The sequence below is a fragment of the Protopterus annectens genome, chromosome 10.part0, assembly GCF_019279795.1.
Source record: "Protopterus annectens isolate FY-2018-M chromosome 10.part0, PAN1.0, whole genome shotgun sequence".
NCBI lineage: Eukaryota > Metazoa > Chordata > Ceratodontiformes > Protopteridae > Protopterus > Protopterus annectens.
In genome coordinates, this window is record NC_056744.1 from 1,587,697,759 (window position 1) to 1,587,713,490 (window position 15,732).

The 15,732-nt window shown below is 37.3% G+C and overlaps 1 protein-coding gene across 1 annotated transcript in view; it reads right to left on the reverse strand.

Moving 5' to 3' along the window:
• LOC122814343 (perforin-1-like) overlaps nucleotides 1-10,954 on the reverse strand; it is a 232,251-nt gene extending 221,297 nt beyond the window's left edge. The window contains exon 1 of the mRNA XM_044086928.1: nucleotides 10,443-10,954. Within this exon, the coding sequence (XP_043942863.1) occupies nucleotides 10,443-10,954 (512 nt within the window). The remainder of the gene's footprint in view (nucleotides 1-10,442) is intronic.
• Between the last annotated feature and the right edge of the window lie 4,778 nt (nucleotides 10,955-15,732).

Below are 15,732 nucleotides of genomic sequence, written 5' to 3' on the forward strand. Positions count from 1 at the left end.
TAATATCTAATACACATTTGTTAACCAGGTAGGCCCACTGGACTCAGTCCTTTTTCAGGTGCAACCCAGGAGCAATGTCTGGTTAAATGACTTGCTCAAGGACACACAGTAGGCAAATGAATGCTAAGGGGAATCAAACATCTAAATATGTCTAATAACAGTAAAGTTATAAAAGAATGAATCATAAAGTGGTAACTCAGAATCCTTTAACATTAAGAGAAGTGATAATGTTAAACAACAAATGGAAAGATCCAAGAAGTACAGTAAAACTGTTGTAACTAAACAAAAAATAAAAATAAAAAGATGGTCATGGAAAACAAAAAACATTTGATGAAAAAACAGCAGCACAGCATTAAACACTGAGGAGCACTTTTGTCTTTAAATACAGATTTCAATGGAAAAGCAACAGCAACGCATTAAATAGTGAGTGCTTCCATCTTTAAATACAAACAGAACGATGTCTAATACACTAGCCAACAGCATATATTGATTTAATATTAGAGAATACTATTTAATACTTCAAGTTCTAAGACACTTTTAAAATTATATTTTCGACACTATTAGTATTTCTTCACAACTTAAATGAGAATGAGTTCTATGATTTTCCATATTGTATCTGTGATGGACAGTAATTTTATTTCAACAAAACTGAACACCAGTCATAGAGTAATTTGAACTACAGACTTCTTTTCCTGACTTAAATAAAAGAATTTGAGTAAAATAAACTGACTGCTTAACACATGTTTTTACTATTCTGTGTTTAAACGTTAATTGCTAGCAATTCAGACTGTTCTATGGTACAGTTTTACCTGAAGGTTCCGTATTTTTAAAATAATAGAACTGAAAACTGCTTGGCTAACTTTCAGGTTAGTGCCTTATACACTCTTTGCTGCACAACATTAACATATCAAACAAAAGAAAATGTGCCATCAAAGAAAGGGCTTTCTGCTGTACAATAGTATATAACCGAGTGAAATGTTAATTGTGGTATAGAGTTAAACTAGGCTGTGGGTTCTATCCAATGCCAAGTGCTTGGATTAACATTCCAGCACTGACATTGTAGTAAATGAGGTTTGGTAACAAACCAATTTGTCCAGGGATATCTTCAGAGGGGGGTTAGATAAATATACTAGTGGGAGCTAAGAGGGTAAGGGGAGGTGAAAGGGTTAAATGGGAATGATGGATGATTGGGAGGAAATGAGGTAAGGGTAGGGAGGGGCTTAAGGGGTTTAGGCAAGTGTAACTGAGTAAGGAGTCACATTTTAGCATGAACTTGCTGCCTGCCCCCCCTTTTGTTTTGTAGAATAGTGGGGATTGCGGTTATTTTATCAGTCTGGGTAGGGCAGAGAAGAGGGACAGGCTTGCCCTCTTCTGTTTCCCTTCTGGTTTTGGACGTTCATTTCAATGAGTTGGGAAAGGAAAGTGAGCAGTTGGACGCTGCTTATCTGGTTGTATGTTTAATTCAATAATTGGTAAAGGAAGTGAGTGATGGGACACTGCTTCATAATAAGTGAGCAGAGGTAAGGACGCTGCTTATTTGGTTGGATGTGTAATACAATAAATGGTGAATGAAGTGAGTGGTGGGACACTGCTTCATAGTATAATAAGTGAGCAGAGGTAAGGACGCTACTTATTTGGTTGGATGTGTAATACAATAATTGGTAAAGGAAGTGAGTGATGGGACACTGCTTCATAGTATAATAAGTGAGCAGAGGTAAGGACACTGCTTATTTGGTTGGATGTGTAATACAATAATTGGTAAAGGAAGTGAGTGATGGGACACTGCTTCATATTATAATAAGTGAGCAGAGGTAAGGGCACTGCTTATTTGGTTGGATGTGTAATACAATAAATGGTAAAGGAAGTGAGTGATGGGACACTGCTTCATAGTATAATAAGTCAGCAGAGGTAAGGACGCTGCTTATTTGGTTGGATGTTTAATACAATAAATGGTGAATGAAGTGAGTGGTGGGACACTGCTTCATAGTATAATAAGTGAGCAGAGGTAAGGACGCTGCTTATTTGGTTGGATGTTTAATACAATAAATGGTGAATGAAGTGAGTGGTGGGACACTGCTTCATAGTATAATAAGTGAGCAGAGGTAAGGACGCTGCTTATTTGGTTGGATGTTTAATACAATAATTGGTAAAGGAAGTGAGTGATGGGACACTGCTTCATAGTATAATAAGTGAGCAGAGGTAAGGACACTGCTTATTTGGTTGGATGTATAATACAATAATTGGTAAAGGAAGTGAGTGGCGGGACGCTGCTTCATAGTATAATAAGTGAGCAGAGGTAAGGACGCTGCTTATTTAGTTGGATGTGTAATACAATAATTGGTAAAGGAAGTGAGTGGTGGGACACTGCTTCATAGTATAATAAGTGAGCAGAGGTAAGGACGCTGCTTATTTGGTTGGATGTTTAATTCAATAATTGGTAAAGGAAGTTAGTGGTGGGACACTGCTTCATAGTATAATAAGTGAGCAGAGGTAAGGACGCTGCTTATTTGGTTGGATGTTTAATACAATAATTGGTAAAGGAAGTGAGTGATGGGACACTGCTTCATAGTATAATAAGTGAGCAGAGGTAAGGACACTGCTTATTTGGTTGGATGTGTAATACAATAATTGGTAAAGGAAGTGAGTGGCGGGATGCTGCTTCATAGTATAATAAGTGAGCAGAGGTAAGGACGCTGCTTATTTAGTTGGATGTGTAATACAATAATTGGTAAAGGAAGTGAGTGGTGGGACACTGCTTCATAGTATAATAAGTGAGCAGAGGTAAGGACGCTGCTTATTTGGTTGGATGTTTAATTCAATAATTGGTAAAGGAAGTGAGTGATGGGATGCTGCTTCATAGTATAATAAGTGAGCAGAGGTAAGGACGCTGCTTATTTGGTTGGATGTGTAATACAATAATTGGTAAAGGAAGTGAGTGATGGGACACTGCTTCATAGTATAATAAGTGAGCAGAGGTAAGGACACTGCTTATTTGGTTGGATGTGTAATACAATAAATGGTAAAGGAAGTGAGTGGTGGGACACTGCTCCATAGTATAATAAGTGAGCAGAGGTAAGGACGCTGCTTATTTGGTTGGATGTGTAATACAATAAATGGTAAAGGAAATGAGTGGTGGGACACTGCTTCATAAGTAAAATAAGTGAGTGGAGGTAAGGACACTGCTTACTGGATCAGGATGAGTGAGGTCACACTGTCCTGGTTAACATTACATGGATCTTTATCCTGTGATTAAAATCAACTATACTATGTTTCAGTTGTAATTAATAAATATTCATTGCTGATAAGTAGATTGGATTTGGTCATGTGTGCAACTGTGTGTGAATTTCTAGGAATTTGTGCACATGCAAGCATGTGTGTGTGTGTGTGTGTGTGTGTGTGTGTGTGTGTGTGTGTGTGTGTGTGTGTGTGTGTGTGTGTGTGCCTGTGTGTGTGTGTGTGTGTGTGTGTGTGTGTGTGTGTGTGTGTGTGTGTGTGTGTGTGTGTGTGTGTGTGTGTGTGTGTGTCTGTGTGTCTCTGTGTGTGTATGTCTATTGGTTTATGAGTACAAATATATGGCAGAGTGAGACTGAGTGTAGGGGCCTTGATTGTTCATGAATGGATGTGACCATGTGTGTGCATGTGTGAGATTTTCAAGAAGTACGTGTGGGTGGGTGTTTATATGTGTGTGGATGGGAGGGTGCCTATACCAATATTATTTGTTGTGATTACTTCTCCTACCTACACATAAGCTGGTAAACCTTTACTACTAACAACAAATAGGGTCAGAGACTTCTGAACTTTGTAAATATCAATACACTTAACCAAGTTACCCTCCTACCAACCAGAAATGTTAATCTTCTTCCTCTTATAACCAATTGTATCCATATTCATAACTCCCTTTTAACCCCCTCACCCCAACTCAGATCTGACTCTATTACTATGATCTTCTCTAAGAAAACCTATTTTGTGGCTCCAGTAATTCCTCTACATGTAGGAATTGTTTCAAAGGTGTACTGTTCTTATTGATAACTACAGATTATATAGCTCCTCATCAAATTTTGTACCCAAGCCTGCTGCCTACTGCTCTGAATTTTATTCCTTTTTGGATGGATGTATTGAGGCATCTGTATCAATTTGGTGTAAACATAATAACAAGTTTAGAACTAAACCCTTATGGTGGAACAAAGTCTATCATAAAAAGAATTAAAAGATAACTACTTTATCATTATAAAAGGTATTTAAAACCGGTCAGTACATCTCATAAACTCACAATTAAGAAATGTAAACCCAGCTATGTACTTAGGATTTCAACTAATTCAAAGGGCAATATGTTATTAGGCTATATTATGAAGCTGATAAGTAATCTATAATTCAGTACTGACCTTATAGGTTCATAGGTAAGTACTAAGCTAGCTGTCCTTGTGGCCATTAAGCCAAGACAATTTCCAATTTCTTTTTTAGTGCTTGAATGAACATATCCCATTTGGTGTTAGATGGGCCTTACCTATCCCACAGTTGATAATTATATATTACCTCTAATGGGAAAAACTGGGATCATACCACAGATAATTTCAGGGGACACACGCATGGGATAAAGGAGATGCTGTTTTGAGTGCTTTTGCTTTTCTGTGTTTTGGCATTGTACATTTTTGATATACTATATGTATTCCATCTGAGATTTTTATATGCATGTTGAAAACAGATTCTTCCTTGATCACCACATCTCTGTGATGGTTAGAAAATCCTTCTGTCTTGCACAAGCTATCATTTGTGGAATCTTCTCAAGGTCCAAAGACATTATAGTCATATGTTACTCACTCCTTATTAGGCCCATCATTAAATATAATGCGCCTTTCATCATGTATCTCACCTAGCACCTATGCAAGCTTAGGAGACCTCAATATTTCCTTATCAATAAGATCTCAGGTCTCAGTATTCAGACCCCTGAGGTGTGATCTTTACATAGTCTTCTGGCCTATGAATGACCCAAAATGTTTTTAACTACTTCACTTAAATAGAATCAGTAGTAAAGTAAACATTCATTCTAGAGACCTAAACCTACACTACAACATCAACAATACCCGATGGCATGACAGATACCTAATCCAATGTGTCTCCCATTTTCCCATTTCTGGAATACATTCCCTTTATCTATCAAGCGATCTTTAAAATTAGAATGGAAAAATGTATGGGTCATTGCAAGTTTTCATATGTGGAGAAAGTCTGCTTAATGGGAAATAGTATTACTTTCCCACCAGCACCTGTGGTGTTGTTCAGCTTCTTGATGAACTCCTTTGGACATAAGCTAATTAATAAACTATGAATCTATAATCTAGGCAGACTGCTAGTGTGGCCACGTCTGACAGCACAAGTGTCCATTCAGAGGCATGGCCATCCCTGTCTCTGAATTACATTTTCTCATCATTGTGTTAATTAAACAATCCATACCGGGCAATTAGCATAGACAGTGGAGATTTTAATGAATCTTAGCTACTGTCTATTTTCAACCAATTCATTTTACCATGACCCATGTATTGTTTACAATATTTTTTTCATTATTGTTTCCTTTTCATTCAGTAGACTTAACATATTTATCAAAGCACCTGAACTACTCAATTTATCCTTATTAACATCCCTCTTGCTACTTCCCAAACAAAATATCCTTTTTAAGATATTTAATCTTGTACTTCATACAAGGGAAAATAAATGCCCTCCTCATCTTCTCCTTACACTTTAGCATGTATATACAGTCACATAATAGCTTCCTATTCCCAAGATAACTAAACTTGCTAAATACACAATTTCTCTTAAATACATAAAATAAGACCTCTGCATTTCTGCTATATATTCCCTCCCATATCTCCAATACTGCTACATAGCCCAAACTGTATTTTTAATATTTCCATCTCTTTCTTCATAAAATAATCTACCCCACTCTCTTTCTTCCTCTGGCACCTTACATTTCACTAAATTCAAACTCAAGCCAACTCCTTTTCATAAATTGTTTAAATGTTTCCTTATAATATTGAATACAACCTTTCCTCTTTCACAACTACAGCTAAATTATCTGCATAATTAAAAGTAAGTGATATGAACACCACTTCTCACAACTCCCTTCTTTAATTTTTTGTGTCTCTTCCTGTCATTAAATTCTACATTTATTATTAAACAAAACAATACTGGACTTTAATGAACATGCTTATTTCACACAGTTTCTCATACTCACTTCTTAATAAAATTCACTAACCAAAGACCTGATTAATAAATTCCTGTACATTGCCCGAAATATCCTTACTTTCTGTTCTCCAAAATCAGTTCCTAGCAAGTTAAGCAACTAGCTTTTAGCAATATTATCAAATGTCTTTGTGATATAATAGTTTGGGGATGTTATTCCTAAACGATATGTGCCCTGGAGCAGGGCTGGTGCACTGTAGTGTAACAAAGTCCTTGGCGATTCATAAAAGTTTCTATACAATATGAGTAAGACTAGTGTAATAAAGTCCTTTGCAATTTATAAAAGTTCGTATACAGTGGGGTAAGACATTTTATTTTCATTTTGCATTTGATTACTAGTGTGGCACACTGATAAAAAATTATCATTTGCAGCTACTGCCTAGATGAAATAATTCACAAAGAAGGGAAAAAAGAGAACAGAGAGGTAGTAAGCTGTACATACCAACACCAGAATAGAAAGTATTAATATATAACGAAAACTGCACAGTAACAATAGATGTAGCAACAATTATGACACAAATGTAAATTTTATAATTCACAACTATATTTCAGGTTTACATCATGGTAAACAGCCCGATGGTAAACATTCCATAACAAACATATCCTCCCCCACATAACTTTTTAGCAATCCCCTAACTAACATACCCCAACAATTTAGACGCATATGTTACAAGCAGATACAATTGAGCTGAGTTGAGGGCCTAGGCTTATAAATGCAAAAAACAAAGACAGTAAGTTCACCTAAGCTGGCATTCTTAAATTCAACAAAGATAGAATCCACAGGCAGATAATATTCCAAGATCTCGATCTCCATTTAATAAAAGCAGACAAACAGAAGTAACAAAACCATGTCGGTTTTACCACTTAAAGAGAGATGTCATAGCTTATAGTTAGGCCATAGTTTAGGCCATAGTGAAGAAGATACGATGATGTTACCTTACGATGTTTTGGTCTCCTTCTTCAATGTTATACGTCTCAAGCTTTTGGAATTACGATGTTTTCAACATGCGACATTCTGGTCTCAATGTTCCTGGATTTGATTATATGGTTCTTCGATGTTTTCAAGTAGAACCCCATCCAGTTGTCTAGCAATAGAGCAGTTACACCCATCCAGTTGTCTAAGCAATAGGGCAGTCATACCTGGGGTGAATTTATGAACACCCATCCAGTTTGTCTAATTTCTTCCCAAAAGAAGATGATATGTCTTATTGCTATGGAGATGAAGAATGTTCCAGAAAATGGCTAGTCATAGCATGACAAATCTGTCTCTCCACCATGATTTGTTTATTTGTTGAAACAGGTTCATATCTCAGGTTCTAGTATTCCTAAGACTGTTTGATTTGTGGAGAAATAAGCAAATCACAGCTCACCCCAAGGAGTCTGTAGGAAACCAAATACAAGGACAAGACCTTCAGCCTCTCTTGATAGTAGAGTTTCATTAGTTCTATGATTTTTATTTTGGGGTGTCTGTAACTGCTTGATATGTTTAGTACGATACATCCTGGGGGGGGGGGGGGCATTGTATTCTATGGTAAGTCGGATCAGTGAAAAATTTAGATGGATCAAGACTTCTTTGGACCTACAGGAAATGCCCTTTGTGATAACCTTTGCCAGACTGACAGACAACAGACAAATGGATTTCTTGATGACTGTTGTAACATGATGGTCGAAGCAGACAGAGTTAGCTATCCATATTCCAAGGTTTTTCATTATATCCTCGGTTTGGAGTATACCATTTTCTTTTTAGTTGAATGGAGGGTATGTTTGCAACAATATTGCCTTTTTAGCATTTAGTTTTAGATCGTTGTCATAGCATCAGCTAGTACAGCTACTAACATGTGTAAGTTCACTTTGTAGTGTCTGTATATCAGTAGATGATTCAAGTAACTTACCCAGTTTGCAATAATCAGTAAACTTGCTTAGTTAGAGTTCCTGATTTTTAATTTTGAGTTCAAAGAAGTATTTACCAAACTTCAAAGGTCCTAGCACAGAACTCTGGTAACTTTCATGGTCTCTGAGACTGCCCTTGCCATGCTCATAGTGTGAATTCTGTCTCTCAACCAATTAGTTATCCATCTAATTACAAAAGGATTTATGTGAAGTGCATTTAGCTTTTTGATAATGTTGGCATGTTGTATAGAATCAAATGGTTTGGTGAGGTCAACATATGCTATATAAACAATGTGACCACTGTCCTCAGTTTGCGTTATCTTTCAAAAAATCTACCAGATTTATTAGGCAGAATTTCCTTAAAAAACCTAAACTGCTTGGAGGTCAAGTCTTATAAGATTTTTTGATATTCTAGTTTATCAGGTCTGTTATGACCAATTTCATGGCCCTGCAGATAAGGCATCAGGCTGATAGGTATGTAATTCCTAGAAGAGCATCACAGCTGCTGTGTGCCAAACCTTAGAGATAAAGCCAGTGGATAAGCTCAGAATGAATTATACAGCAGCTAGTCCTCCAGCAATTTAGTGCTATTCACAGTCGGTTTGGTACATTATCAGGTCCCATAGGGGATTTATTTTTTATTTTGGAAAGTACTTTTAACAAGTGTACTTTTGTGATGATAAGGGGTGTAGGTCCATAGGCCTATGTAGATTTGGTATAGATGCTTCTTGGCTGAAATTAGTACTGAATTTGTTTGTCAGTACATTTGTGATATCCATTGGATGTGAGTATGTAATACCATTTTAAACAAGTTCGGAGCAATGCTGGGTATTATTTTATAACTTCCTGACATAAGTAAAGAAGGATCTGTAATGCTTCTTAACTTCCATTTCCATCATATGTTCATGGGAATCCTTGGTTTTCCCAATGGTGATTTTTAACCATTTGATGCTAACCATGATTTGTGGGTAGTTTTGTTATATATATTCTAATGCTATATATTCTAATGAACTTTTTTGTCTTATTATATTTTTTACTGCAGAATATTCTGGGATTCATAGACGTAGGTAACACTACAACAGTGGCCTTGCCAGCTACATGTAAAAATGTGCCAGTAAATACCATGTAAAAATGACAATTTCTACTGTCCGGACATAAAATGATACTTGGAGATCTAGGGTCTTCAAAATGGTTGTATATGGATTCTATAGTACTGCTGTCTAATTCTCTGTATCTAAAGCAGCACAAATAATGATCTACAGCCATTCTATTTAAAGACCTTAGCATGCATAAGTACAGGTCTACTTCACATGACTGAAATTTCATTTGGCTGAGACCAAAATACCTAATTTTCAAAATACTGAAAACTCACTTGACTGAAACTCATTATACTGAAAACTTACAATGCTAAATTTCAAAATACTAACCTGTAAACCATAGACATGCACACTTACAACACCAATGATTGACTCTTTCCAGGACTTAAAAACTACTTACGTACCCCCCTTAGCAGAAACCGAACGATACAAAACCAAACTAGGTGGGAGGCTATGACCCCACACCCCCCAATGTAGGGGGATCTGCCCCCACACCCCCCCAACTGTATATACTAACCTCAATGTCACACTACAGTGGGGAAAAGGACATATACCTTTTTACTTACCTTGCAGTTCTGTGCACATTGCCACTACTGCTGGGAACGCACAAAACATCTTCCATATTACTTCAGATACTTCCCATAAAAATGTAAACAGACATACCCACATCTAGAAACACTACAACACTACATTTTACATGACTATTGGTATTCTGACAATTATCACTATAAGTTACAGTAATTCTTTTTATCACAAGCAAGGCACAGGAGAAAGGAAACTCACATCATGTCTGTGGCTTACAATTCAGTATAATGAGATTCAGTCAAATGTGTTTTCAGTATTTTGAAAATTCGGTATTATTGCCTCGGTCAAATGAAATTCAGTCAAATGAGATTTCAGTCATTTGAAGTAGACCCATACGAACCAAAGTACATATGAAGAGATTTAATGCATGCCTTAGAGGCATGGTATTGAAAAAGATGAATGTTAGAGTCTTTGTAACACTACTGAGAAGTGCAATAAAATCTAGTACACATGTCCTGGATTAGGTTACTTTACCTGTAAAATGGTGCAAAGTACTTTGAAAAGTAAAAGAATGTAAAAGCACCAGTTATGCATGCACATAAATGTAATACATGGTCCTGTTTCAACTCATAACCAGTTACATCATCTGTTTGTTGTAACACTGTAACAGTTTATAAAACTGGAAGCGGGTTTTACCTATAGATGCTGCATGCTGCTTCTTGGCTTACATAACTGTACTTGTCTTTACCGCTAGTGCCCATGGCAAACTCGGTCAGTGTGGAATGTGAGCCACTCAAAGCCACACCTACTTTAATCCCAGGTTGGGGCATGACCCCAAGTCCTACTTTCCAGTCATTGCTAATCATGGAGCTGGTTTCCTCAACAAGGGACATACTGGAGTCATAATGCTTGCTGGATAGTTTGATATCACACTTAGGTAAAACTCGCCAATCCACAACAACCTGTGGCAACTTCTGTACTTCACCTCCCATCTCAGTATTTCTGCATAATGTACAGGTTTTATTTTTTGTCAGGGCAGCCTCCATTCTAATGACATAAGCTCTTTTCCTTTTAAGAGTAGTGATGTCAAATCCTTCCCCTCCAAGATTATGACCAGGAACAAACTTTGCTTTCTGACATTCTTGATATTGTCCAGTGGTGCAGCCACCAGTTTCCCCGCCAGAAAAATCTGGGAATGAGGACAACATGAGCAAGACCCAGGCGAAAGAAAAAATGAGGTCCATTCTGTCTTTCAGGCAAATTTGAAACAGCTTAAATGTTCAACCTGCAAAAGCTATGATATCAGCAACCTAGAAAAATGAGAACAGTTGAAGATCATGATACTCATTAATTGCAAGTTAAAACTAAACGTTTGCATTTCTAGCAGTACAGCAAAGACCTTTTTATAAATGTCGATAATAAAAGATGCTATTCTTTATTAGATCACTGCTGCATTAGGCATTACAGTATGGGACATCTTCGCCAAATATACCTTATGCACAACAAGTCTGCAGAGCTTCCATCTCCTTCCTTGTATGTTGTGCGGCCACCTTGCAAATAAAAGTGCATGGTGGTATAATAGAGATGTGCTGGAACACCTAAACTGACAACTTCCTTGCTGTTAGTACACCTTGGAAGAATTTCATCATCTTAGTGGCTTTTAATATCCACAGTCTGCTATAGCTACAACATCAAGTTGATATATGTCATACTGACTCTTTTTTTTATTAGACATCATTAACAAATCCTATCTTATGTCTGTTAGAAAGGTAAAATGTTTTTAAAGAAGACCATATTCCATATAAAGGCACTCTAGTTTTGTTTTTTTTTTTTCCCCGTGGTGATGAAGATAGCATCAGGCTGTGTCAGATTTGTCTATCTTTTACATCTAAAACAGTAAACAGTAGGCTCAGTTCCCTCAAATTTCTTACCGAAAATAAATGCCTCAGAGATTTGGTGGAAAACAACCTGCTCCCTCAGCCAAAGAAGAAAAAGAAGTAATCAAAAGAGGTAAGTGACAAATCCTGGATGTCCACTGTTTTTTTTTTTTGTTTTATTTCTGCAGTCTGAGACCAACAACTCCTCTGAGGTGCTTATGCAGGTCTCAGAATGACAGTCTGTTTTTTTTTTTTCTGGGTCCTCTAGCTCACCCCCATTACAGGCTGCTATTGCCTGGACATCTCATATCTTCTTTAACCCATTCATCCAGTTGAACTGGCTGAGAAGGGAGAAATTTGTTTTATTCTGTCTGAGGCTGATGGAGGACAATAACAAGTATTGGTGAGGGAAGAAGACGGTCTGTCACTCATATAAGTCCTGCCTATGGATTCATCACCTAAAAACATACATCTCAAGACTCCAAAGAAGCACACCCAAAAGACAAAATGCCTGCCTCCTCCTATTTCCCTCTTTTCATAAGGCATCTCAGGATTGCTAATTCAATTTTCCACAGGACTAATGTACAGCCATTCATTCACTTTAACTATCCTTTTCTGACTCAGCTTCTTCTACTCTGAAGAGGAACTCCCTTCTGAATCTGATCAAGAAAGACTGGACTTCACCTCACAAATCTCTTTGTTCACTTGGAAGTCTGATTTGGGGGATACCCCTTACTCAGAGTCCCCAGAGGATATACAAATAATGATATTTTTTTTAAGCTGAAAGGTTAAGAGATATTGGACTCACAAAAGAGATATCATGAGTCCTTCAACATGGACTCACCTAAACCTGTGTCACTTTACATAAAGGCTCAACTTTTAAATTCTCTCTCTCTCTCTCTCTCATCACAACCTCCAACTCTAAGACTAATACAGCCAGTTCCTCACTGTCAGTGGTGCTTCTGATCCACTGATATTAATGAACTTGGAGGTCTACTTTAATTCTTTTATAACTGAGCACTTAACTTTGTGTTCCAAATTCAAAATGCAAACCTTACAAACCCACTTCCTCCTCCTTTGTTTCCAGATTTTCCATGTTACTTTACAGCTCAGTGGTGCATTTTTAACACAGTGCTGTCTACAAAAACACAGATGTTCCTCACTTTCTCTGCCTTAGGATTGTATTTTCAGTTTACTTCTTTACCCTTTGGTCTCTCTCTACACTCCAAGAGATTTCATAGAAATACTTGCCCCAGTCATAGCCTTTTGCTGGCTACAAGGTATTCACACATACCCTTGTCTGGATGATTGCCTAATTTCAATGCCTTTCATCCAAAAAATTCTCATATCCCTTTGGTTTACAATGCATTTTTTCAGCAACCTGGGATAAGTGCTAGCATTATAAGGGGGCAGGCACACGGGGGGGTATGTGCCCCATCATGAAACTGTGTGCCCCCTAAATTCCCCAGTGCTTTAAATGCTACAAAGAGAAAAAAGCTTCTTTACAAATTAAAAAAATTCAGTCTTTAAAAAAAGCTTCCCACTGAAAGCACACAACTGCTGTTCCTACTTCCTGCTCTGCACAAGCGTGATCTTTCTTTTCGTGATCAGCTAACTACAAATATAACAGGCCATGGAAGAATTAGAAGTGCAGAAGGGGAGAACAGTCTTTTTTTTTTCCCCGCTGAAGGAAAACTGAATTAAGTAAACAGAAGCACATTCACAGAGATCGCAGAGTAGAATGGCTTTTACAATCTGTGTGCATATGTGTTTTCTCTGCCTGATGACCAAAAGCCAAAGACATCCAAGAATATAAGGTATAGTAAGTAAGTGCCAGACAGTGATTAATGCAAAAAAAAATGCATTTTTATTAGAAGAGAAGCACATTTAACTGTCTTGCTGAGAGTTACACGGTCACACAATAGTTAGCAAACTAATGTAGAAAGAATCTAGCCCTTTACCATTAATGGGGCTGGGAGCAGCTCATTAAGAGTTTATTTCCATATCAGCTGCCTGACATCCATTAACTTCATTTTTTGGTAAATTACACTGAGGATTATACCAGTCAATGTCTGTCATTAGAGTTTCAAAGTTCTCAATAGGTTAGAAAAATGCATGTCCAAATAAAACTGGTTGTTGTTCTGCTAAATTTAAGTGAATTAAAGATGTCTGGCACTTGGCTCTGTTAAAGAACTGCTCCTTATAGTCAAAAGTACAGGGTTTAATTTTCCCACCTCCATTTGACAACAACATGAATGTGAGTAGGTCACTCAGTACTAATGTGCCACCCCTGGAAAAGGACACTTTCATCAGTGGATTTACCTGGTTAACAAATGAAAAAAAGTATTTAAGATGTATCCCTTTTGGGGCCTTTGTCTCTCTTTCTCCATTATTTTGCTTTGCCCAGAGTTCTTAAGCAAAGAAGCTGAAAATTATTTGATCTGTTCCTTGTAAAATTTTCAGGCAAACTGTTGTGGACTGAAACTGGCATGCCTGACATTATTTAAAGAAAGTAAACTTTCTATCCTTCATAAAATGCTTATTAATGCAACTTTTGAAGTATGTAAGAAAAAATATTTAAAATCTGTTCCTGATTTTAGGGTATTTGTCTCTGATTTTTCATAGGTTCATAAGCAATTACTAGGCTGGCTGTCCCCGGGGGTCATTTTAAGCTTAGCCAGTTTCCCTTTCAAAGGCGAGAAACACACTGTGTACACTGCGTTTGTGAGGTAAACTGCTTAATCATTATACCAACCCTCAACCCCCTTTACATACCTCCCTCCCTCCCTCTGCTGCTCCTCAAGACTGTGCTTCTGCTCTATGCACAGTGCTCGGTTCCTTGTCCGATCTTCATCACCCTCTTAGATATCTGGAGCTAAGAGACTGGGATTGCATGAGTGGTCTAATGAGATGTACTGTATGGTTCTCATAGTCAAAACAGTGAGATGAAATGCACTTTCTCGTCATTATGTATGCATCTGTACATTCATTTTATCACAAGCAAAAATTTGAATGTACGCAGTTGTACAATGGGCTGTGAGTGATTGTCACATATGTGTGTGTGCATGCATATTTGTTTGGCTATACGTGTGTGTGTTTTGTTTGTGTGTGTGTGTGTGTGTGTGTGTGTGTGTGTGTGTGTGTGTGTGTGTGTGTGTGTGTGTGTGTGTGTGTGTGTGTGTATGTGTGTATGTGTATGTGTGTGTGTGTGTGTGTGTTCTGCATCCTAGCGTAGTTACAGTGAAATTGATTGTAGTAAGCCTGAGCATTACCATATGAGTAATTTATTTATTTATTTTATTTATTTTACATTTCTTATTTATTTTACATTTGTTATTTATTTTACATTTTTTTAACCCGGTTAGTCTGGCTGAGCTTTTGGCTCATTTTCAGCAGAGACCCGGGGAGAAAAGCTCCTCAGGACTAGAAAACAATTTATTAAATTTTAGTAACATAGTAACAATCAGCTATAGTATCTTCCAAGCAGAGACCTGGCAAGAAAATAAGCTCCTCAGGCAATTCAGTTATACAGAATATTAACAACTGGCAGAGAAGTATGTGAGTTGTTAGAAACAATGTTTTAAACAATTAGCAGAAGAAAATGTGACTAGTTACAATATTATTTAAGCTGCTTAGAGCAAGATGAGTTAATAGTTAGGCAGATGCTTATTTAAAGTGGGTAGGAATTTAGTTGTACAGGAGTTTGGAAACAAGAAAGGAAAGTAGGAATGGCTAGTAGGAGATGTAGGGGATGTAGAGTATAGGAGACAGACTAGACAGGTAGGTTGTTTTGAGACTGTAAGAATTAAGAGTGGTTGGAGATAGAGGAAGGGAAGAGGTAGAAGAAGCAGGTGGATAGTGTTAGAGATACATTAAGAGTGAGGTGGTGAAATAGGTGAAATGATGGTAGTTCAGGGTGGTTAGCTACAGTGGCAAGACCACTTTGTTTTTAGGTATTTCCTTGTGGCTAATTTGAAAATTTTGCTATGCTGGAGGGATTTTATTTCCAAGGGGAGTTGGTTCCAGGATGTAGCTGGGTTATAGTTATAGAGAAGGCAGCCTATTTTGGTTTTGGGTGTAGATGTCTAATAATTCTTGATTTGAGCTTC